This window comes from Nicotiana tomentosiformis, chromosome 3 (genome assembly GCF_000390325.3).
Source record: "Nicotiana tomentosiformis chromosome 3, ASM39032v3, whole genome shotgun sequence".
Taxonomy (NCBI): Eukaryota; Viridiplantae; Streptophyta; class Magnoliopsida; order Solanales; family Solanaceae; genus Nicotiana; species Nicotiana tomentosiformis.
Window position 1 is genome coordinate 19,619,439 of NC_090814.1, and position 23,676 is coordinate 19,643,114.

The 23,676-nt window shown below is 37.2% G+C and overlaps 2 protein-coding genes across 3 annotated transcripts; one reads left to right on the forward strand and one right to left on the reverse strand.

The window, feature by feature from the left end:
• Positions 1–6,440: 6,440 nt before the first annotated feature.
• Positions 6,441–6,932, forward strand: LOC104089718 (VQ motif-containing protein 25-like). Its single transcript, XM_009594685.4, has one exon. The coding sequence runs from the start codon at positions 6,441–6,443 to the stop codon at positions 6,930–6,932; it is 492 nt and encodes a 163-aa protein (XP_009592980.2).
• A 10,234-nt stretch (positions 6,933–17,166) lies between these two features.
• On the reverse strand, positions 17,167–23,110 carry LOC104089717 (probable plastid-lipid-associated protein 13, chloroplastic). 2 transcript variants are annotated; one of them, XM_009594684.4, is made up of 7 exons: positions 22,735–23,110; positions 21,696–21,817; positions 21,534–21,617; positions 20,110–20,206; positions 19,290–19,506; positions 17,927–17,979; positions 17,167–17,560 (listed from the first exon to the last, which is right to left on the reverse strand). In XM_009594684.4, the coding sequence occupies exons 1-7, from the start codon at positions 22,969–22,971 to the stop codon at positions 17,471–17,473; spliced, it is 900 nt and encodes a 299-aa protein (XP_009592979.1). In that variant the 5' UTR covers positions 22,972–23,110; the 3' UTR covers positions 17,167–17,470. The 2 variants fall into 2 exon arrangements, with proteins under 2 accessions (XP_009592979.1, XP_070052865.1); XM_070196764.1 differs by lacking the exon at positions 22,735–23,110 and adding an exon at positions 22,208–22,343.
• Between the last annotated feature and the right edge of the window lie 566 nt (positions 23,111–23,676).

Genomic DNA, 23,676 nt, shown 5'->3' on the forward strand with positions numbered 1-23,676 from the left:
GAAATAACAACTTCAAGTAAAGGAACTCAACGGTTAAATAATCAATAAGGAATTTAGAGAACAATAACTTTAACTAAACATGTAAAGATAATTAGCAAGTAAGAGATAAGACAAGTATTAACGACGTCAATTAAAGCATGTGAAGATAGACTAATGATGATGAGTATAACATATTATGAAAACTCAATTAAAGGCAAGGAAAGAATTTCCATAGCTAAAACCGGTCAATTACCACATTTAGCCCGTGTACACACTTGTCACCTTGTGTACACGGCTTTCACATATCACAATTAACAGAAAACAACACCAATCCTAAGGGGTAATTCTCCCACATAAAGTTAGGCAAGACACTTACCTCAAAACACGCTAACGCAATCCACTAGTAAGCCTTTTCCGCGATTATCCAACTCCAAACGGCTCAAATCTAGCCAAAATAACTTCATACCATAAATACAAACTATAGGAAACTATTCCGAACAATAAAGTTAAAATCTTTAAAGAGAAACAAAAAGTCAACTCAAAAGGTCAATCCTGGGCCTGCGTTTCGGAACCTGACGAAACTTATAAAATCTGAATACTCATTCGATAACGAGTCCAACCATACAAAAATTACTCAAATCCGACTTCAAATAGCCTTTCAAATTCCCAAAATTTGGTCTAAGAAGTTTCACAATTTTCCCCCAAATTTTTCAACTCAAATCACTAATTAAATGATAAAAATAATAATGAATTCATGTATAATAGCCAAATTCGAGTTATAATCACTTACCCCGATAATTTTCTTGAAAATTCTTCAAACAATCGCTACAAACCGAGCTCTTTAAGTTAAAAGATAAAGAATCGAATTAAACCCTAGAACACTCCCTTTTATGCCCAGCGATTTTCGCTTCTGCGGGCTCACTGCCGCACTTGCGACCCCGCACCTACGAAAAAATCCATTGTAGTTGCGGTTCCCACTAAGGCCAGGAAATCCGCTTATGCGGAGGATAATGCGCACCTGCGCTTCTGCATCTGCGGAACATGGGCACACCTGTGCACCCGCACCTGCGGAGGGTCTCCGCTTTTGCGACCCTAGGCCTGGGCTAGCCCTTTCCTCTTTTACGATGCTTCACTCGCACCCGCAAGTCAGCACCTGCGGCCACTTCCACTGCAGGTGAGATGACACCAGAACAACTTAAACTTCAGGAAAACAACTAAGTCCAAAATGATCTGATTTCAATTCGATTCACCCCCGGGACCCTCGGGAACCTGTCCGAATATACCAACAAGTTCCAAAACACATAAAGGACCTACTTGTGGCCTTAAATCACGTCAAACAATATCGATTCGATGAATCACAACCCAATTCAAGCCTATTAAAACTATGAACATTTGATTTCCAAACCTAATGTCGATTCATACCAAACAACTCCGATTGACCTCAAATTTTGCACACAAGTCATAAATGACATGACTGACCTATTTCAACTTTCGAAATCAGAATCCGACCCCGATATCAATAAAGTCAACTCCCAGTCAAACCTTTTAACCTTCCAAACCTTCAACTTTTTAACTTTCGCAATTCAAGCCGAAACGACCTACGAACCTCCAAATCACTATCCGAACATGCTCCAAAGTCCAAAATCACCTTACGGAGCTATTGGAACTGTCAAAACTCTATTCAAGAGTCGTCTATACAAAAGTCAAATTACGGTCAACTCTTTCAACTTAAACTTCCAGCTTTGGGACTACAAATACCCCAGCAAATCACATAACCACAATACAACATAGATGAGGAAATAGATAGGGGAACAGGGCTAAAATACTCAAAACAACCTGCCAGAACATTACATCATGTTGGAAGGATAGCACGGACCTTAACTACTCATTCTTTGAGTAAGTTACTGCTATGTTTTAGATTCTAGGAGTTCCACCAGTAAGGGTAGTAACTACTACTGCAACACCACCAGAGATTAGGCCCGCTATGACTGTGGAGGATTAGAAGAGGATGGATCAGTTCTAGAAGTTAGATTCTTCATGTTTTGATGGTGATCCCATAGCCGATCCTCATGATTTCTTACACGGGTGCCATGCCATTCTGTGCAATTTGGGGTTTGTGGAGTCTAATGGAGTTAATTTCACTATTTTTCAGTTGAAGGGTCCAACCAAAAGATGGTGGCACACTTATGAGCGGGATAGGGCAACTGGGTCACTTTCTCTCACTTGGACTCAGTTTTCGACTCTCTTCTTGGAGAAGTTTATTCCACTTACTAAGAAGGATAAGTTGCGCAGCCATTTTGAGTATTTGTGCCAGGAGAGCATGTTAGTTCCTGAGTATGAGATGAAGTTTACTGAGTTATCCTGCTATGTAGCTTTCTTAACTCCCATCGAGATAAAGAAGGTGAGGAGGTTTATTGAGGGTCTCAATTTTGTTATTCTATTTGGGATGGTGCAAGAGACATAGAAAGGTACTACATTTTCTTATGCTTGTGGAGATAGCTTGGAAGATGGAGCATATTCGCATATAGAGTTGTAACGTCCCGATCAGTCATTTTGAGTTCTAGCACTCTATTTTATGATTTGAGATATCAAGTAGGTCCGTTTGACATTTTATAACTCGCGTGTGTGGTTTGTTTTGATTTCTAAGAGGTTTCGCATAGTGTTGGAAGAAGAATTCTGATTTGGAAGCTTTAAGTTATTAGAATTGACCAATATTTGACTTTTGAGTAACTTACCTCGGATTGGAGATTTGAATATTTCATTAGCTTCATGTGATAATTTTGAACTTGTACGTATTTTTGATTTGGTTCTCGGCTGACCCGAGGTCATTTCGACGCTTCTAGTCGAAAGTTAGAAATTTAAACTTTAGAACTTGAAAAATATTTGGTTTAATGCTTGATTCCTTTTGATGTTATTTTTGGTATTTTGAGCCTTAGAGCGAGTTCGTGTTAGGTATAAGGACTTGTTGAGATAATTGGATGGAGTCTCATGGTAAATTAGGAGTTATTTGATACCGAGATCGTTCATACCGTAATCATTCATGAGTCAACACTAGAAGACTTTCTGAAAAGATTCATGGCTACGAAAAAGAGAGGGATTAGTCAATCTTGAATAAAGCGAGATTTGGTATAACTCACTAAGCATTTATAGATTCTCAGTGTAATGTACAAAAAGTACAATTAATAGGGATAATGGTAGGCGAGATATTAGAGGAACAATTACAGATAATTTTACTATTTAAATCTCCATTTTCCCCATATTGTATCACATTTGAGAAATTATTTTACAGCTTTCTCTATATCACTGCATTCTGCTCGAATCAATCAGAACGTGATCTGGAAAAGGAGTTATCTTGATCAATAAGAATTCTCTTTCTTTTTCTTTATATTTGATTTTCTTACTTGTTGTATTATCAATTCTTATCATTTATATTGGAGAAAGTGAGTTAAATCGATTGTTTGTACCCTAAAAATCTAAATTTAATTGATTCAGTCTATAACACCAATTTTACGTTAAACAATAGTCAAATAGTCTTCGACGTTATAGGCTTTTAGCGTATGAAACACTGAAAAATCATAGAAATATTCCCTTCATTCCATAAAAACCAATAGGAAAAGCGTTAAATTTACTCCTATACTTTCAAATATTATCTATATTTAACCCCTCTTATATTATCCAACCAAAGTTATCCCTACTATTATATTCGGCCAAATTTATTTTACTGTTAGCAAATTTTTAAAAATTACCCCAAATCTTAGGCAATCTATAATCTCCTAAAAATTATCCCAATCTTGTGTAACCCCTTTAAAGAGCGCGCTAGCATTCTCTTGATGCTAAATTTATCAATCTAATATGATTCTTAGTTGTCGAAATGAAAGATATTAAATAGCTTTAGAAGTTTTGATAAGAATGTAAATCTATATGTTAAATACATGTGAAGACAACATGCTGCAAGTTACTAATCTAGAGAATTGATAATAATTTGAATATTGTTAAAAAGTAAGCAACAATATAAAAATTCAGAGTTTGTTTTCTTTCTTTGTTTGAGAGCTTCTTGGTACATTTCTCTTTTAATAATCTCCTTTTTTTTTTAATATTATCTCTTCTTCTTTTTGTAGCTGAGCTACCACAGTTAAATGCAAATTTTAAATAGGAAAAAATTTAACATAAGATAACATACATTTTAAGGGCCATTTCAGTTTACTTATCTGTGAAGTTTTTCTTTTCCCTTTCACTCAGATTTCAGAAAAATAGTGAAACGCTTTTTATAATTTATCCCAAAGCAGTAAACAGTTAAATATTCGTTCACTGAGCTCCTATTATGCCTCTCTAATCAAGTGATCAATTGAATGTAAATTAAGTTTGGAGTATGAACACTTAATTTAGAAATAATATTACTAAATTTAGTATGAGTTTAGCTAAGAATAACCCTACTAAAATTTGTTTTGAGAATCAAAATATCCTCTAAAATTAACTATGAATAACCAATATATACCACCAGATAGATTTTAGCAAGGCGGGCGAACGGTATTCAACTAGGGGCATCTTTAGCTAAAAAGACGTTACTAGGGATTTTTACGAGTTACCTAGGGATTTGGTCTCAGCTAATTGCCTGTTTTATTATAGTGAAACACACCCATAATGTATCAGTTGGAAAGAAAAAAAAAAGTGTTAGGAATTAGAATGCAGTTAATTTACTAGGAACAACTTGTACTTTTATCGGATCACCAAATACCCCTACCTCTTCCGTTTGTTGAAGGTTTTGGATTGGAGATTTTTTAAATTAACATCATTTCTTTAGACAATTATTAATCGGCAAATTTTAATGTCTAAGTGGCCGTCATTAATTTCGGAAATTGGAAACATGTCTTGCAATCAGGAGATTATGTACCGGATATGTCCCTCACAGGAGAACCATTAATAATGCAGGCCATGACCTTTGGTTTATTTTGTTTCAAAAACCACAAGAATCTATATAATTTATTAGGGGTGACAAAATTAGCTCATAAAAATATAATCTGCCCAATTATTCAAGTTTGGGCAGATTATGATCCATTGTTTAGCCCATTTAATTTTGATCATCTCATTTCAGTCCAAGTAACAGGGTTGGACAATAATTTATTTATTGATTCAGTCCATTTTGATCCACCCAAAGTTCGTCCGTCTGTTACCCTAAACTTAGTGATGGAGTCAGCTATATTCCCTACTAAACATTGTTATTTGTTACCAATTACTCTAATTCTCCTCTTGCATTTCTATTTCTCTTCTAGTTAACTATTTATCATTCACTATTGTATTACATCGGTTAAGATTATCCGAGCTATACAACAACAACAATCTATTATAATCTCATTAACGGGGTCTGAGAAGGGTAGTGTGTATGCAGACCTTACCCCTACCATCGGGTAGAGAGGCTATTTCCAATAGACCCTCGGCTCCCTCCCTCCAAGAACTTCTCACCTTGTTCTTGGGATGACTCGAACTCACAACCCATGAGATTATCCGAGCTATGTGCTATATTAAGTTTTTCAATTGATGAGTTCAAAGTTTCTTTTTCCATTCTTATGCAAAACAAATGAAAGAAATTAAAATAGAACTCTGGCCAGCAGAGTATGTCATGCTCTAGCCAAATGGAAACATCTAGTTTCTGCTCTTACAGTTTGTGAATTAGCCCATATATACAGATATACATAGAGAGAAGGAACAAAAAATAAGCACATGACATCTAAGTAGTTGCATTTTGTTACAATAATAAAACTTGAGGCTCAAACTTGAAGCATAAACTAATAAACTAACAGTGTTCATACTGATCCTTTGAAGAACTAGAACTCCAATTCTTAGGGTTCGTTTGGTTGGGAAGCAAGTTATCCTAGAATTAGTTATCCCGGGATTGTTATCCTGTTCTTCCATATAGATAAAAATAACACTATCATTCTGGAATTAGTTATACCGTGATTTTATCTCAATCAAACGTGAGATAAACTCATCTCAAATTTATTTTCGAAATTAATTATCTTGTATCTCTATCAAACAAGCTCTAATAGTATAGTTTATGTTATTAATCCAGTAAATGACAAGAAGGTCCTTTTTTGTAAGTTTAAGGATCTCTCTCTTTGATATTCATATATTGTATGATTAATGGGGACCAATTATTCTACATTCTATTGACTCTCTCTTTATTATATGTCATAATAGGATTCATCCAATCCTTGCCTCCATCGGACAACTTCATTTCCTTTTAAAAATTTCTCTCTAGTCCTTGATTTAAAAATTAAAAAACAAAAGAGAAAACCCTTCTGCTCCCTAATCTATACATATATAAAAACCCTTTGAGTAGTTCCTACAATTCCAAACAAATTCACCAACCATACCATTGTTCTTTCTTTCTTTCCTTTTCTCAACCTCAAAAAAGTCCAATAAATTAACAAGAAGAAGGAACCAAGAAAATGATGTATAATAACATGGAAGAAAAAGCTGGCATAATAAGAAGGGAAAGTCGTCCATCATCATGTTCAGCACTAAGGATGAACAAGAATTCACAAACAATAACCAAAATGAAGCCCCAAATCCGAATAATTCACGTATTTGCACCAGAGATCATCAAGACAGACGTGGCGAATTTTCGGGAACTTGTTCAAAGGCTCACAGGGAAGCCATCGCCATCAGATAAGAAGAAGAAAGAAAGCAATATTTACAACATGAAGCAAATTCTTCCCAGCAGAAATAATAAGTTATTAGAGGAGCCGTTGAACTGTGTGACCACCTTTCTTAACAAGAAAATGGAGCTAAGGACTGGATTTCTTAATCCCTCAGAGTGGAGAGAAAGAATAAAAGGTGAAGAAGAGATATGGAGGAATGCAAATTCTGGTGGAGGTTTCTTGGATGGTTTGATGGAAGAGTTTAATCAGTTTCCTTTAGATGCTGCTCACATGGATGCCTATGGAGAATCATAATTTGCTTAATTAATTAATTGCTGATTAGTTAATAACTTGAGAGATGAGAAATATCAATGGAGTTAATTAGTCTAATGATGATCACAATTTAATTGTTTTTTCAATATTCTTGTTCTTTTAGGTACTTAGGGTTTTCCTTAATTAATTCTTTTATATGATCTTGATTACCCCTTCTTCTCCGGCTATGCTGTTGACTTTAGGCTTGATACAGCCCCAACTGAATCCACTATTTTTATACGAAATATAGATTGTGTTTGAAAAATTATTAAAATTTTAACAAATATATATTATCTAAAACGTCACAAGTACAATGCATGTAATAATAGCTTAAAAGATTGAAACCATCAAATTAAAATCTTGAATCACGTGCATAGCGCTATATTGTATATATACAAGAATTATTTGTACATTATACTACCATTCTAGAGCTATATTTTATTAATAATGAGAAAATGCAGTTAGTATATATCTAAGCTCCATTTGGATGCATTCTTTGCTATCGAACACAAGTATGCAACACTTCTTTTTGTTCTTTTAGTTTTTTTTTTTTTTTTTTTAATTTCAGGATATTAGTTGTGTATCTCTATTTTTATTGTTATCTCAAGATGCTTTACTAGGTTTTTTGTTTAATCCTCTTGGTGGAACTTTCGTGTTTGCTTAAAATCTAATTAATTTACGGCGAAACACGATTTTGGTAAAATTATGAAGGTTTGATAACTATTTTACCTTTCTTGCAAGTTTCAGTATAGAGTATTTCTTATTTCATGATAGGATGATATATCTGTTCTACATCCATTGTAAAAAAAGTTTTCAAATCACTTTTGCTTACCCGAAAAACGGATAGAGTTGAATTTATACGTAGTTCTAAGGATACGTGGTATGACTTGGTACAAATCGAAAAAGTAAGTAGAAAAATATCGAATATTGACTGTAAAAAAGAATGAAATACAACCCAAATTAAGTGGAGAACGATTTATAAACAAGCGAGATGAATCAATATCCAAAACCTAAAAAGGATAATCTCTGCTATACTTCTGTGTAAATATCAATAATCTTTGAAATATGAAAGTGTATAGATATATTAATGTTCCTAATCTGTCTTTACAGAAATGATAGCCACTCTTCTTATAGTGGGGGATCCTATATCTTAATGTTCCTAATCTGTCTTTACAGAAATGATAGCCACTCTTCTTATAGTGGGGGATTCTACTTTGGATATAATTAAAAATACATAGTGGAGATCCCATGATAGACTAGTTAATTAGTTTTTTCTTAATTCCCGCCGAGATTCTTTCCCTTGGTGCGGCTACAACGGCTCTTTGTCTCTTAGCTCGATCTTGGTCGGTCTTGGAACTGGCCGATCTCTAGATCTCGAACTTGATATTGACTCGAGCTCGATATTGACTCGAGCTCGGTATTAACTGATCTGGATCTCGAGTTCGATAACACCATTTCACATCATAGTTCGATTTGGACTCGAGCTCGGTATTGATCGGTCCCTGAATCTTGAGCTCGGAAACCCGGCTTCAGATCTCATCTCGATATAATGAAGACGACCTTCGGTCTATCATGTTCCAGTCTTGACTAATTACATGAAGGGCAAAAAATCGATTTTGACCGTATACAGATAGTCCTCTCGTTTCTCGAAAAGGATATGGCAAGAAATGATATGAGTTTTCAACCTATGACTAGGTATACACTGACGTCTGCGTAAAGCCCGATTGTGACGTATGTGACAAATGTCTGTCGGTTCAGTTACCAAGGCATTAAATACCCGTAAGTCAATGTCGGCCACTGCCAATTTTGAACTATCATTGTGTAACCTATAAATAGCCTCTTTCCTTCATTACCTTAAACTTTTACTTTCAACTCTTCTCATTCTAACCTTTACAGTTCTTCGTCTTCTGCAAAATTACCTATTTTCAAGTTCTGAAAGTTTCTTTGCTTGTTCTTCACCAACCACCAAAATATTTCAATTTTCCGTCTTCTTTTCTCTTTGAAAATTTAGATGGCCAAGATATCTAAAAATGTTCCTCAAAAAGAGGCTGCTTCCCCATCTCGGCCGGCCGGTGAGAAACCGGTGGTGGAACCACACCTTGAAGAACTCATTCCCGGAGGATGTGTTATTAATTGCGATTTTAAAGTGGATAAACCCTCTTCGGTTGTTGGTCGATGCGAGCCGATATCGAGATACATATGCTCGATACCAGTAAGTTTCCTTGATGTGGTGAAGAAAAATTATAATTGGGTAAACAAAGAGGTCGTGATACCGACACCGAAGGAATCGATCACTACCCACGTGGAAGGGTACTTGAGTGTTTATACTTATCCTTTCACGATGGGTCCCCTCGATCCAGTCATCATCGATTTTTATAAGAAATATCAGGTGATCCTCGGCTAGATTCATCCTTCTTTCTGGAGAATCGTGATCTTAATTCGTTTCTTTGTGAGTAAAATCGATGGGCTCCCCTTCACCCTCGGCCACCTTATAAGATTTTATAGTCCTTGACTTTATCGAGGCGGACTAATAAAGCTTCAACACCGTGCCACCAAGGTGTTCACGTCGAGCATAGATGAAGATAAGGATCGAGGCTGGATGGGCTGGTTTGTTCGAGTGAATACTTCGGACCTAATCCCGGCAGAGAGCATGCATTTCCTAAGAAATAAAATATGAAACGTAAGTACGATCCCGTTTTAAATTTTTGTTGGTCTTACTTTTTCACCCTTTCTTATTAGTGTCTTTCTCGATGTAGTCGTTGTTTGGATGCTCGGTGTGGTTCCTCACCTCAAGAACTGGGTCAAAAACCTGGTCTCAACGTCAACATTTGCCGAGCGCTCATGGCGCAATTTATCGAAGGGTCGATGGGAAGCTCGTACTCATAGTAAGCTTCATCTTGGTCTACTGATTAATTTGTCATTCGAGGTGACATGTTTATTCGAAGCATGAGTTTTACTTATCTTCTTCTTCCTTCGCAGGTCTCGAAAAAGATGCGGTCATGAGGCCCCAGTCCGGTAGTGAAGAAGTTTTACCGTTTGTCTCAAAGCCGTTGAAGGAAAATAAGAGAAAAGGGACCTCGGACCCCGAGGGTAAAAAACCTAAGAAGAGGGCAGTCTGTAAGCCCAAGGAAACTACAATCCCACTGACTATGGAGTCGGTCCTGTGTCTGAGGGATGACCGAGTGGAGGAGTTCCCCGGGCTGATGAATCATAGGAGCATGCCTTCTGCACTTGTCGCATTTTCGAACAAACTCCCTGGCATCCTTGTCCATATCGATCCAATAATATCCTGTTCTGATTATTTTGTGAACCAACAAATCGGAATCGGAATGATTTCCACAAGTGCCCTAGTGAATTTCACGTAGGATGTAATCAGTGTCTCCCGATCCCAAACATATTGCCAGTGGACCGTCGAATTTCCTCCTAAATAGTGTTCCGTCTTCGGACAAGGTGAACCATGCTGCCTTTGTGCGCAGAGCCCTCGATTCCTTTGGATCTAACGAAAGATTTCCGTTCTTTAAGTACTCTATGTATTTGTTTCTCCAATCCCAGGTTAAACTCGTGGAGTTTACTTCGGCGTGGCCTTCTTCGATTACTGATCTCATGAGTTGTACGACAGTTCCCGAGTTGAGTTCGTCATCTTCGACTGATGAACCTAAGTTTGCAAGAGCGCCGGCCTTGCTGTTCTGCTCTCGAGGTACATGTTGCAAAGTCCATTTCTTAAATTGATGTAGAGTCACTTGTAATTTATCCAAGTACCTCTGCATTCGATTTTTTCGGGCTTCAAAAGTCACATTAGCTTGGTTTATCACTAGAAGGGAACCACTTAGCCTCTATGACCTTAGCTCCCAAGCTTCTAGCTAGTTCGAGACCTACAATCACGGCCTCATACTCGGCTTCATTGTTAGTCAATTTTATAGTTCTAATAGACTGTCTAACTACATTACCTGTGGGTGATTTTAGTACGATGCCCAGTCCGGACCCCTTCACGTTCAAGACACCGTCCGTAAAGAGGGTCCAGACTCTCGAAGAGGTACCCGATTTTATCAGCATTTCTCTTTCAATCTCAAGTACGAGGGACGGTGTAAAGTCAGCCACGAAGTCCGCTATGATTTGAGATTTGGTAGCGGTTCGGAGTCGATACTCAATATCGTACCCGCCGATTTCACCCATTTGGCCAATCGACCTGAAAGCTCAGGTTTGTGCAAAATATTTCGAAGAGGATAAGTTGTTACAACATGTATCGGATGACACTGGAAGTATGGTTTCAGTTTCCTAAAGGCGCTTATTAAAGCAAGCGCTAATTTTTTTAAGTGTGTATATCTAGTTTCGGTTTCGCCTAAGGTCAGACTGACATAATAGATAGGGAATTGTGTAACACATTCTTCTCGAATCAGAACTCCACTTATCGCTATCTCCGAGACATCTAAGTATAGGTAAAGTTATCGTTCACTTTAGGGGTATGGAGTAGCAGCGGGCTCGATAAATACCGCTTTAGTTCTTCCAAAGCCTGCTGACATTCCGGAGTCCATGCAAAGTTGCTTTTCTTTTTAAGCAGTGAGAAAAATCGGCGGCTCCTATCTGAGGATCTCGAAATGAATCGTCCTAAGGCGGTTATCCGTCCTGTTAGCCTATGAACGGCCTTTACATTATCTACTACCGTGATGTCCTTGATAGCTTTGATTTTAACGGGGTTGATCTCGATTCCTCGATTGGACACCATGAAACCAAGAAACTGCCCGAGCCAACCCCGAATGCACATTTTTCTGGGTTGAGCTTCATATTGTACTCCCTCAGTATGTCGAAAGTTTCCTGCAAATGCTTTAAATGGTCCTCTGCTCGCAGGGATTTAACTAACATGTCATCAATATAAACTTCCATTGATTTTCCTATTTGCTTTTCGAACATTCGGTTTACTAGGCGTTGATAAGTTGCACCAGCATTTTTTAGACCGAATGGCATTACATTATAATAGTAGGTACCGTACTTAGTGATAAATGAGGTTTTTTCCTGATCCTCCGGGTTCATCTGAATCTGGTTGTACCTGGAGTAGGCGTCGAGAAAACTGAGGGTCTCGTGGCCGGCCGTGGCATCGATCATACGATCGATTTTAGACAAAGGAAAAAAAAATCCTTTGGGCATACTTTATTCAGGTCTTTATAATCTATGCACATTCTAAGTTTGTTTCCCTTCTTTGGTACTGCTACCACATTTGCTAGCCATTCGGGATATTTTACTTCTCGAATGAATCCTATTTTAAGAAGTTTGGTTACCCCGTCTTTGATGAAGGCATGTTTGAGCTCGGACTAGGGCCTTCTTTTTTGCTTTATCGGATGGAATCCCGGATCCAAGCTTAGTCTATAAGTGGTGATTCCCGGTGGGATCCCTGTCATGTCAAGATGGGACCAAGCAAAATAGCTCATGTTAGCTATAAGAAATTGAATAAGCCTTTTCCTAAGCTCAGGATCTAACCTCATGCCCAGGAATACCTTTCGTTCAGGCAGGTGTTCGATTAGCGTGATTTGCTCCAGCTCTTCCACTGTCGATTTGGTAGCGTCGGAATCATCGGGAACCATGAAGGATCGAGGGATCCCATAATTATCACTTCCGTCAGTCTCCTGCTTCTCTAGTTGGGACGAGGCTGACGTTTGTGATTGCTATTTGGTGTCCCATTTTTCCTTCGAATCTGATCATTTTGCCGATGATAATGATGATATCGGAATCACTTCATCGAAGGAAAACATTTCTTTTGCGGTCGGTTTCTCCCCGTAGACCGTTTTGATTCGCTCCAATGTTGGGAACTTTAGAACCTAGTGTAGGGTCAAGGGTACTGCTCTCATGTTGTGGATCCATGGTCTCTTGAACAGGGCGTTATATCTCATATCGCCTTCGATGAAGTGGAACTTCGTTTCTTGGATGGTCCCGGCCACGTTAACTGGCAGGATTATCTCGCCCTTAGTAGTTTCACATGCCATATTGAATCCGTTTAGTACCAAGGTTGCGGGTACGACCTGGTCCTGTAGACCGAGTTGCTCTACGACCCTCGATCGAATGATGTTGGCCGAGATACCTGGATCAATTAACACACACTTAACTTGGGTTTTATTCATAAATACAGATATTACCGGTGCATCGTTATGGGGTTGCATAATTCCTTCCGCATCTTCGTCACTAAAGGATAAGATTCCTTTAGATATGTAGTCTTGAGTTCGAGATTGCTTGTCTCTTATGATCGACATCTTAGTGCGCTTAAGAACCGGTCCCTGGGGAACGTCGATCCCTCCGATGATCATGTGGATGATGTGATGTGGCTCTTCTTGTTCGTTTTGTCTATTGAAATCTCTATTTTAGAAATAGTTTTTGGCCCGGTCACTTAAAAATTCTCGAAGGTGCCCTTCATTGAATAACCGGGCTACCTCTTCTCTCAATTGCCTGCAGTCTTTAGTTTTGTGGCCATGGGTGCCACGATACTTGCACATTTGATTGGGATTTCTCTGGGGTGGATCGTATTGTAGAGGTCGATGCCACTTAGTATCTTTGATACATCCGATAGCTGACACAATGGCAGATGCATCGATGTTGAAGTTGTATTCCGATAATCGTGGTGCTTCCTTAGGTCCGGTATGCCTGTTGAACTCATTTCTGTTCATCAGCCCCCGAGACCCTTAGCCTCAATCACTTCTCATTTCGCCTTGTACGAGGTTGCGTGAAGGTTCGCTACCCCTACTATCTCCATTATACGGCCGATATCGATTCTTATTTGACCTTGGTTCTCGGTCGATGTCCCTTTTAATAACGGACCTAGACCCCAACTGGTCGTCTTCAACTCTGATCTTCGATTGATATCGATTGTGTACATCGGCCCAAGTAATAGTCGGGTACTCGATCAAATTCTGGTTCAACTGTCGTGAAGCCATTGAGCTCCGCTCGTTCAGTCCTTGAGTGAAAGCCTGTACAGACCAATCGCCAGTGATCGGTGGTAGATCCATTCGTTCCATTTGAAAACGAGATACGTCTCTTAGCATCTCGTTGTCCTTCTGCCTTACCTTGAAAGGGTCCGACTTCCTGGTCTCAACCTTTATGGCTCTGGCGTGTGCTTTTACGAAAGAATCTGTAAGCATAGCAAAAGAATCGATAGAGTTAGGCGGTAAATTATGATACCATGTCATTGCCCCCTTTGACAGAGTTTTCCCGAACTTCTTCAGTAGTACAGATTCGATCTCGTCGTCTTCTAGATCGTTCCCTTTAATGACACATGTGTAAGAGGTGACATGTTCGTTGGAGTCAGTCGTTCCATTATATTTAGGAATTTCGGGCATGCAAAACTTCTTTGGGATCGGTTTAGGATCCGCGCTCGGGGGGGGAAGGCTTTTGTACGAATTTTTTGGAATCCAAGTCCTTCAATATCGGTGGTGCCCCCGGGATCTGATCAACCTTAAAGTTATACGTTTCCACCTTTTTGTCATTTGCTTCAATCCTCCTTTCTCCTGACTCTATTTGTTTTGTTAGTTCCTCGAGCATCTTAACAATTTCGGGATTAGTCCCCGATTCTTGTTCATTTGATCTTACTGCAGCTAGCTCCGTTTCGTGGGTGACTTCTCGGGGTGGGCCGGACTCGGCCCTGCTCGGTGCCTGGGTTTGGCTATGCAACTGAGCTATCGCTACATACTGAGCTTGCAATATTTCGAAAATCATACGCAGGCTGATCCCGTCTTCTCCAATATTTTGGGTATTTCGAACTGCAGATCGAGTTCTACCATGAATGTTATTTTCGGGGTCAAAACGCTGGTTCGCCTCGATGGCCACATGCAAATTATCGTCAATTGGATCTATGGCCCGATCTCCAACGAGATCGACTGGTGGTCTTTCATCCCCGGTCGTCTGGTTGTTGTTCTCATCTTGAAGGCCAGCTTCGTTGTCGATAGATAGGGCCATTAATTGAGAGTTAGTCGTTTTTAACCTGTAATCAAAGATACTTTCAAGAGCAAGTGTAAAATGGTGTGTTTTGCAGAGATTCGTACCAAACAACCACTGTTATCCTTAGCCCCACGATGGGCGCCAAACTGTTTCCTCGAAATACGGATAGAGTTGAATTTATATGTAGTTCTAAGGATACGTGATATGACTTGGTAAAAATCGGAAAAGTAAGTAGAAAAATATCATAAAAAGAATGAAATACAAACCAATTGAGTGAAGAACGATTTATAAACAAGCGAGATGAATCAATATCCAAAACCCAAAAAAGGATAATCTCTGCTATACTTCTGTGTAAATATAAATAATCTTTGAAATATGAAAGTGTATAGATATCTTAATGTTCCTAATCTGTCTTTATAGAAATGATAGCTAGTCTTCTTATAGTGGGGGATTCTACTTTGGATATAATTAAAAATATATAGTGGGGATCCCATGATAGACTAGTTAATTAATTTTTCCTTAATTCCCGCCGAGATTTTTTCCCTTGATGCGGCTACAACGGCTCTTTGTCTCTTAGCTCGATCTTGGTCGGTCTTGGAACTGGTCGATCTCCAGATCTCGAACTTGATATTGACTCGAGCTCGGTATCAACTGATCTGGATCTCGAGTTCGATAACACCACTTCGCATCATAGTTCGATTTGGACTCGAGTTCGATATTACTTCAAGCTCGGTATTGATAAGTCCCTGAATCTTGAGCTCGAAAACCCGGCTTCAGATCTCATCTCGATATCATGAAGACGACCCTCGGTCTATCATGTTTCAGTCTTGACTAATTACATGAAGGGCAAAAAACTGATTTTGACCGTATACAACTTTATATTATGCTACCCTACTCGTTTGGTTTAATTTATCTTCTTTTTTTCGGGTTTGGTTTTAGTATATAAACAAGAAAAACACCGATCTTTAATGAAATATTTATGACCCCTCACAAAAATTGACAGATTTGTGAAGGCTTTACAAAGGAATTCATCAATGTTGATGAATTTGTGACGGTAATTATAAAATTATGTTGTTCTTTTTTATATTTCTAGTAATTATATGTAAACTTATAAAATTATGTTGTTCGTTTTTATATTTCTAATACTTATAGTAGCAGGTTTGACCCAGAAGAAAAATATTCATGTCTAGACATGTCGATTCAAATTAGATAGACTCCTAAGTATTGTCACTAAGAAAGTTATGTTTGCTCTCCACATTTATTTTTGCTCCTAATAGATTTAAAAACAACACACAAAATATGTTTACAAGATTATTTTCTTCCATTCAATTAAAAAGGGTCCAATTGACCCATTTCCGCCTATAAATAAAGGCTGATGTTTGAGCATGATGAATCACTTCGTGCCGACTTGTTGCCAATCCATTTTCCGGACTCATATGAGAATGGAAAACTAGAGCATTTTTTTCATCGATGGATGAAGAATTGATCTCATCTCCACAGGAAATCTTCCTCCCTCCCTCCTCTCTCTTATAAATAGATGATCGTCTTAGCAAGCTACACTTTAAATTTACTTGACCAATTCTTTTCTCTGACAATTATTTCAAGTTTTCTTTCTCTTTTCTAACATATATAGGGAAATTGAAAGCATGAATTCTTAGAAATAGAAATTTGACTCTTTTAGAAATTTAGAAATGATATAAAATTACCTTGAAATATTAAAATTTCACTTTAAAATGTTATATAATGAAATTTAAAAAAAAACTTGTTACACCCAAAGTGATGTATAAATTTGCTATAGCTTATAAATAGTTGCAACTATATTCTGTATCCAACTGGTGCAGATTCACCCTGAAGCCCCCCCCCCCCCCCCCTTTCTTTTAACTAATTCAAAAGCACAATCCTACCCGAGATATTTTTCTTTAAGAAACAGAAAACTATAAAATTAGTCAAAAATATTAGAAGCGAGAGCACGTCAGTTTCTCTCACAGTGATAAGAAGCCAGATTTGCTAACTGCCCTTCTAATTAAATAGAATAACACTAAATTTTTACAAAAGAGAAAAAAATGAAATTTTTTGCTGTGAAGCCCAAGTCAAGTGACTCCTTCAAGTCAAAACACGTTATCAGTTAAGTCGATTCACATTTAACACTAGGTCGGCAAATACCAACGATTTCTTGTTTGTGTGAAAATCTGCTAAAATACTTCACAAGTTGAGAACTTACTGAATCCTGGTCCACCATCACAATGAGAATATAATAGCTACATGTGTGAACCAAAGATGTCATAAAGAAACAATCATACAAACGTAAGATGGACATGTCTAATACCAACTCTGATAACAACCTTTCTATTTCTTACTACAATCAACCACTTCTTCCATGTCAAAAAGACTCATTCAAAAAGCCATGGCAAGTTTTACCAGTTCTTTTCTACTATGGAGTTAGCTCATGTTCGTTGCTCATCGTTGTGGCATTACTGTGTACAACACTTGTGAAAAGAAAGAAAGAAAGAAAGAGGTATGTAGGATTGTTGTGAAATTGATATACAACGTATTCTCAACGTTAACTAGAAATGTGAGTAATGGGAAAAAGAGGTTTGTTTCATACAAAATGTGCCTAGAGTCAGTTAACTCTCATATTCGATTATTGGTTCCGTTTCAGGTGGTGCCTCCAACCTTGTTAGGACCTCAGGTTCTCCTGCAGCATTCCTTACGATCTGCGCCCAACCAGCAGATATCATGAGAGTTTCATAAATACTCGAGGTTCAATTCATTGAACTAACTTCTGCCATATAACAGCAGCAGTACTTGGTTCACAGTTTATATGCATACATTAGAAGGCATAAAAATCCGAGCTAACTTATCAGTTGTGCAAATTCTAGAATCATTAACCATTTTCCTTATGATTTAATAGTTTACATCATAAAAGTATTCTCAGTCATCAATCTAGTGAAAAAGCTAAGAGGTTAATACAAACAATTCTGTATTCAAGCACTAGAAGATTGTGATGCTATATACTAACCGTGGATGAAAAATTTATGTAATAGTGCCTTTTAGAAGTAAAAAATATAGAGATGACTCACCAGGATCTCGTCGTCAAGGTAAGAAATCATAATAAGTCTCTGAAAGGTCCCTCCTGACATCGTAACAGCCCAGAGTGAGAAGCAACAGAAATAAATGCCTAAAGCTTAAGCAATAACATATAAATCTAGAAAAGATACTTTCTTCAATCTGCTATTTTTCTAATCCTCTTTAGCTTATTCCTTGTATTTCAAGATATTAGAGTATGCACTCATCATTAATGACATGAAGCCTTTAAGAAGCATAAACAAAGTAACCAAAAAAGACAAGATTGGAAATTCAAGAAATATCAATGTGCTGAAGTTGAATGAGTTCTCGACAGTGGCTAAGCTGGATAAAGTCAAACTAAGTCTTGCTTGAAGGCAAGTGCAAGCAGATGAATAACTCTGCATGGTTTTTACAGATGCTATAAGATTTGAGCATTTGAAGAATTGATCGACTCGATCGACAGGCTTCGAAGAGCAGGCATCTCAATGAGACAAATGCTTGTTGATATGTCAAAAAACTTAATTCTACCTCCATCTCATCTTTACTGTCCCATTTACGAAAAATGACCCTAATGATATTCCCCTAACCAAAAAGAGATGCTTTATTCCAAACTACCCTTTTATTTGGAATGAGTAGAAAACTAAAAAATCATATAATTAGGTAGATGAAGAAAACAGGAAGGAATTTCAGAAAATAAGTGGATAGATTAGAATATCACTTTTACTAATCAGAGTATTTTGTGGATGAACGATATCATTTGGCAAGTAACCAAACAAGCCAGTGTCTGCAAAATCCTAAGCAAAGAAAAAAAGACTGCAAATTTCCAGAATAAAAGGGAAACAGAATTGGCAGACATTTACTAATCCTATATCATAATTCATGAGGCAAAAGATAGCAAATTAAAATTAAAATTAAAAAGAATACTCCCTCCGTCCAATTTATGTGACGGTGTTTGACTAGGCACAGAGTTTAAAAAAGAAAAAAAGACTTTTAAAACTTGTGGTCTAAAACAAGCCTAGATATTTGTGCGGCTATAAATCATCTCATTAAGATAAAATGGGAAGTTTAAAGTATTAAATTGTTTCTAAATAAGTATGACATTCTTTTTGCGATAGACTAAAAAGGTAAGTACGACACATAAATTGTGACGGAGGGAGTAATTCATAAGGCAAGTCAGAGAAAGATATTCATAGGCCTGAACACACTTTTCTCCATCTAAGGTATACACAGCAAATTGGATTAGCCCATTTGCCAACATTTGCACATATCATGGTTTTAGCTCTCTTAACAAGATACAGTATCTCTGCATTAAATGAGTAAGAAGTATGTTTTAGTTGATAACAAAGATCAAATCGTACAGTAATACTGAAATCTCACCGAGAGGAACTTTCACCCCACTGGACACAGCATCTTTAATGGGGACAGGAAGTTGTTGCACAGTGTTAAAAGCCTGGCCAAAAGCACCTCTCAGTTGTTCAGGTACAGCTTCCTCATTGACCTTTGGAGATTCAAATGTCCCTTCAACATACTCTTCTTTCATACGAAGAGGCCCCTCAACACTATACTTGGTGGAGATGATAAACTTATTCTCAATCTGCATTTTTGCCACAAGTATTTTCACTTCTTCAGATATCTATGATCAGATATACTAATAATTCACTAACATTTCACAATGATCTCAACTGATAAATTGAAAGAAGCAACACCCTGAGTCCTTGATTAAGACTCAATTGATATTGACCAGTGTAGAACTAATTGCCAGCTTGCAAGAATCAGGGACCAAGCTTAAGTTAATGCGAGGTAAAAAGAATACTCATACCGGCAAAAGTTATGCGGTAATCTATATATAATTTTATGGAGGACAGAATGTAGAGAAGGAATAGTGTATTAGCAATACTTGGATAAAAGTATCTAAAGATAAAAAATATTTTAAAGTAACAATCCTTATATAATTATTCACCTTATAACAGTCCATAGATTATTATTCAACGTGTAGAAGTCACTACATTATTATTCATCGCATAATAATCCCCCATATTATTCTCCTCATAACTAGTTTGTGAACCAAACGACCCCTTCATTTGTAGAAGTTTTTAGTATTGTTTTACTTTTAACTTTCTAGTTAGCACAGGGAAGATTAATTTCTGAATACTAGCATGGACTTTATGTATCAAATTTTCTGACAAAGATAAATTACCGAATTTAGTAATTTGACTTGTGCAGTGGCAGTCCCATATCCATCCTTGATCAGCACATCTAATTTTGATAAATTTGCCAACGTCGGAGGAATTCTCCTGCAACAGCATATTTTGGTAGAAACATCATTAGCTGACATTCATCGAACTAACCTAAAAGCAAAACCACGATCAGCTTCAAGTTAGCACATTGGCTAAAAGTGAACAAGCATACATGCACCAGCAACTTAAGTAATGTGCCAAATAGAACATTTAAGACTCTAACAAATAGCCTACTCCCTTTAAAAGAAAAATGCCTTGCTAACAGAGAATCAAGACAACAGATTCTGGTTCACAGCTCATCCAGCCACGGGCATATCCAAGAGGAAGAGTATGGGTTCACGTGCATCACCCATGCTATCCTCCTTTAACTATGTATATATAGCAATGTTATATCTCTTCGAAACTATTTAAATATATGGGTCTACACCCAAGATCAAAGAGTCATATGGTGCAATGGTTACTGGGTGAACCTCTACAAGTGAGGTCAAGGGTTTAATTCCCACGTCCATCTAGCATTTTATAATTAAATAACTTTTTCCTTTGTCTTCCTTTTTTTGATTGGTTTATACTTTCAAAATCCCCTCCTAGACCATGAATAGTCGATGAGTTCAACTAATCCCGATATTTTTGACAAGGAGTATAGGTATATATGTAAAATTCCAAAAAACATAAATTGAACCTATAATTTCAAAAGTGTGATGGGGTCAACGGTAAGAACCTAAAGGTTGAACCCATCAAATTGAAACCCGAATCCGCTTATTCATAATAGTGTACCTGTACCCCATATTCCTGAAATGCTGGATCAGCATCCAGCTTACACATATCTTTCAGCAACATTATTCTGTAACACCTCTTTGATGGATTGTCAAATCGTAGCATTAGCAAGAACAGAGATCAATGATAGTGGCAGGAGCTTCAGAGCAACATTTGTTCAAAGTCAAGCATTTGTTTAAATATGGTTTCTTAGAATGAATGGAAAACAGTGGCTCTAGGAGGAAGCTCATCAACTTTCTTCTTCGAAGCTAAGTTCTGTTATATTAGCTCATTGACTTGATCAGTGGTTTTATAGCATTCATAGAGAACTTGAGGGGGCAGGTACCTTACTGAAACAATATGAGCAAACAAGATTAGGGAGGTACGGCACTATATAGTTTTTTGGGGTTGTCGCATGGGATTTTTCAACAATTTAATATATCATCTCTTATATTTTATTGCATGCAGGGGATCATAGATATTTTTAGAGAAGTCTAGTTTTCCCTTTCACAGTTTTCAGCAATTGGGAAGATAGCAAGCATATCTACTTCTCGGTTCATACACTAAAGAGTTGATTTAAGTTGGAACAGGGGGAAAAAAAGAGAACGTTATCCCAAAATATAGAACTTACCCAAACAAAAATTTGGCAAAAATGAGTACCGGGCTACCAGCTCCAAACCACTCAAAATTCCATAGGCCTTCCAAATTGTTAGACCTGAGTAATGAAACCACCAATGAATACCTTGTCAAGAAGCTTGAAAGTTAAATTTGTCAGTAAGATTTAACACCTTACGTTGTGGGACGAGGTGTCGGATTGAGCCTCTCGAGACCAATGATCCTCTCATTCACATCAATGCGTTGTACATCTGTTATCTTCCCAGTGACCAATGCCTCAAACCCACCAGCATCCTTGAACTATAATAGAATAAATAATTTCTTTTTTACTGCTTAAGGGACAAAAAAAAGTATAGAAGAGCAATTCCTTAAAAATAAACAGTGCAGTATAATCAATAATACTGTTCTTCAAACCTTTCCTCCCCCCATACCCAAAATTTTTATACTCATACGGTATCCTATACCTTGTGATTAATATATGACACCAACTTCTACGCCCAACCTAACACTGAAAACGAACCAAAAATCAATTTCCCAAAGAAAAGAAATTCTTATAAAAAGGATTTTCAATGGAAGACATCTTCCTTCATACCAAACGACCTCATTTAGTAAAAAAAATCATCCATCTCTATATGACATTGTCTTCTCACACATAAAAAAAAAAAAAGCACAATAACATCAAAGAATTACCTCTCCCATTAAAAGAAAGGAAAGATTGAAACTTCTGAAAATATAGATACATACAAACAATCCTTCATCTTACAGTGATACCCATTTCTCCTTATATTTATATATATATATATATATATATATATATATATATATATATAGAGGTACCCTTTTCTTCTTACACTTAATGAGCAAATATAAACACTTGTATTCATATGGATAAAAAGATTCTACCTATGTTCCGGTTTATGTGACCCTACTTTTCTGATGTGTTCAAGAAAGAATGATTACTTTTTAAATTTAAAAATAATTTAACTTAAATTATTTATTTAACATTAATAAGAAGTTTTTATAGCTGCACAAATGTTACCGACGTGTTTATTTACTTTCTTAAATTTCGTGTCAAATAGTTTCACATAAATTGAAATTGAAACGGGGAGTAACAAAATTGGACTTCAGGCATTAGAAGAATGAATACTGCAAGACTAAATCACAAAAAAGAAAAATCTAAAATGGAGTTAAAAAGAGAGGGAAAAATGACTACTGACAGCAAGAAGAAGAGACTCTTTAGCAGAAAGCCGTTCCATTTCTTTAGCAAAAGCAGAAGCAGCCCCTCCTCCTTGTACTGTCTGCTCCACCATTGCTCTACACATACCCTTTAACTTGTTTCTTGCATTTCTGCGTCGGAAAATGGCAATTGGAGAAGAAAGGGATGGAAACGACGACATATTGCTCAAACGCCGGCAAGAAAATGGTGGAACTAAATTTTGAATTGAAGTAGCCATTTGACACTCAAGATGAAAATTCTGAATTGGGATTTTGGGGTTGAACAAAAATTGATTCTATTTGGTTTTAAGAAGAGGAATTGGAGAATGTGGTTCTGCTGGAAAGTGGAAAATTTAATACTCCTAGTTTGCTCTCAAATTCATGTACCCGTTTTTGTGTGACAACTGAAGGTCGTATACCAGGGGCATTGTTGGAAAATAAAATTTGGAGATTGGGAAAAGAATGTATAAGGAACCGGAAATAAGGGTGGCATGTGGGACGGGTCCGGTCCTAAGTGGGCTTTGTGGGCCGATTTTAAGTGGGTCCGGTCTCAAATTAAACGATCCTAAGTTGGCTCGGGTTTCGCGGGCTTCTTGTTGGAACCAGCCCGGGACCGGAACCACGAACTAATAGTCCCGGGCTAAGTGGGCTTAAGTAGGTCCAAGTGGGCCTAAGTGGGCCCAACAGATACTTTCTTTTTTTAAAAAAGTTTTTATAGAAGTTAGAGAAAATAAATGGTAATAAAAATATGTAAGGCAATTTCTTGTAAATTATATTATAGAATTGTGACCTAAATTTTTTAATTCAAATTTAAAGATAAAAATATTGTAAAGAGATATTCAAAGCAATGCGTTATAATTTTATTATAGCATTAAAAAGATAAGATATATTAAAATTTAAGATGTTAAATCAAACACATAATAGTAATCATTTTTGTCAATTCT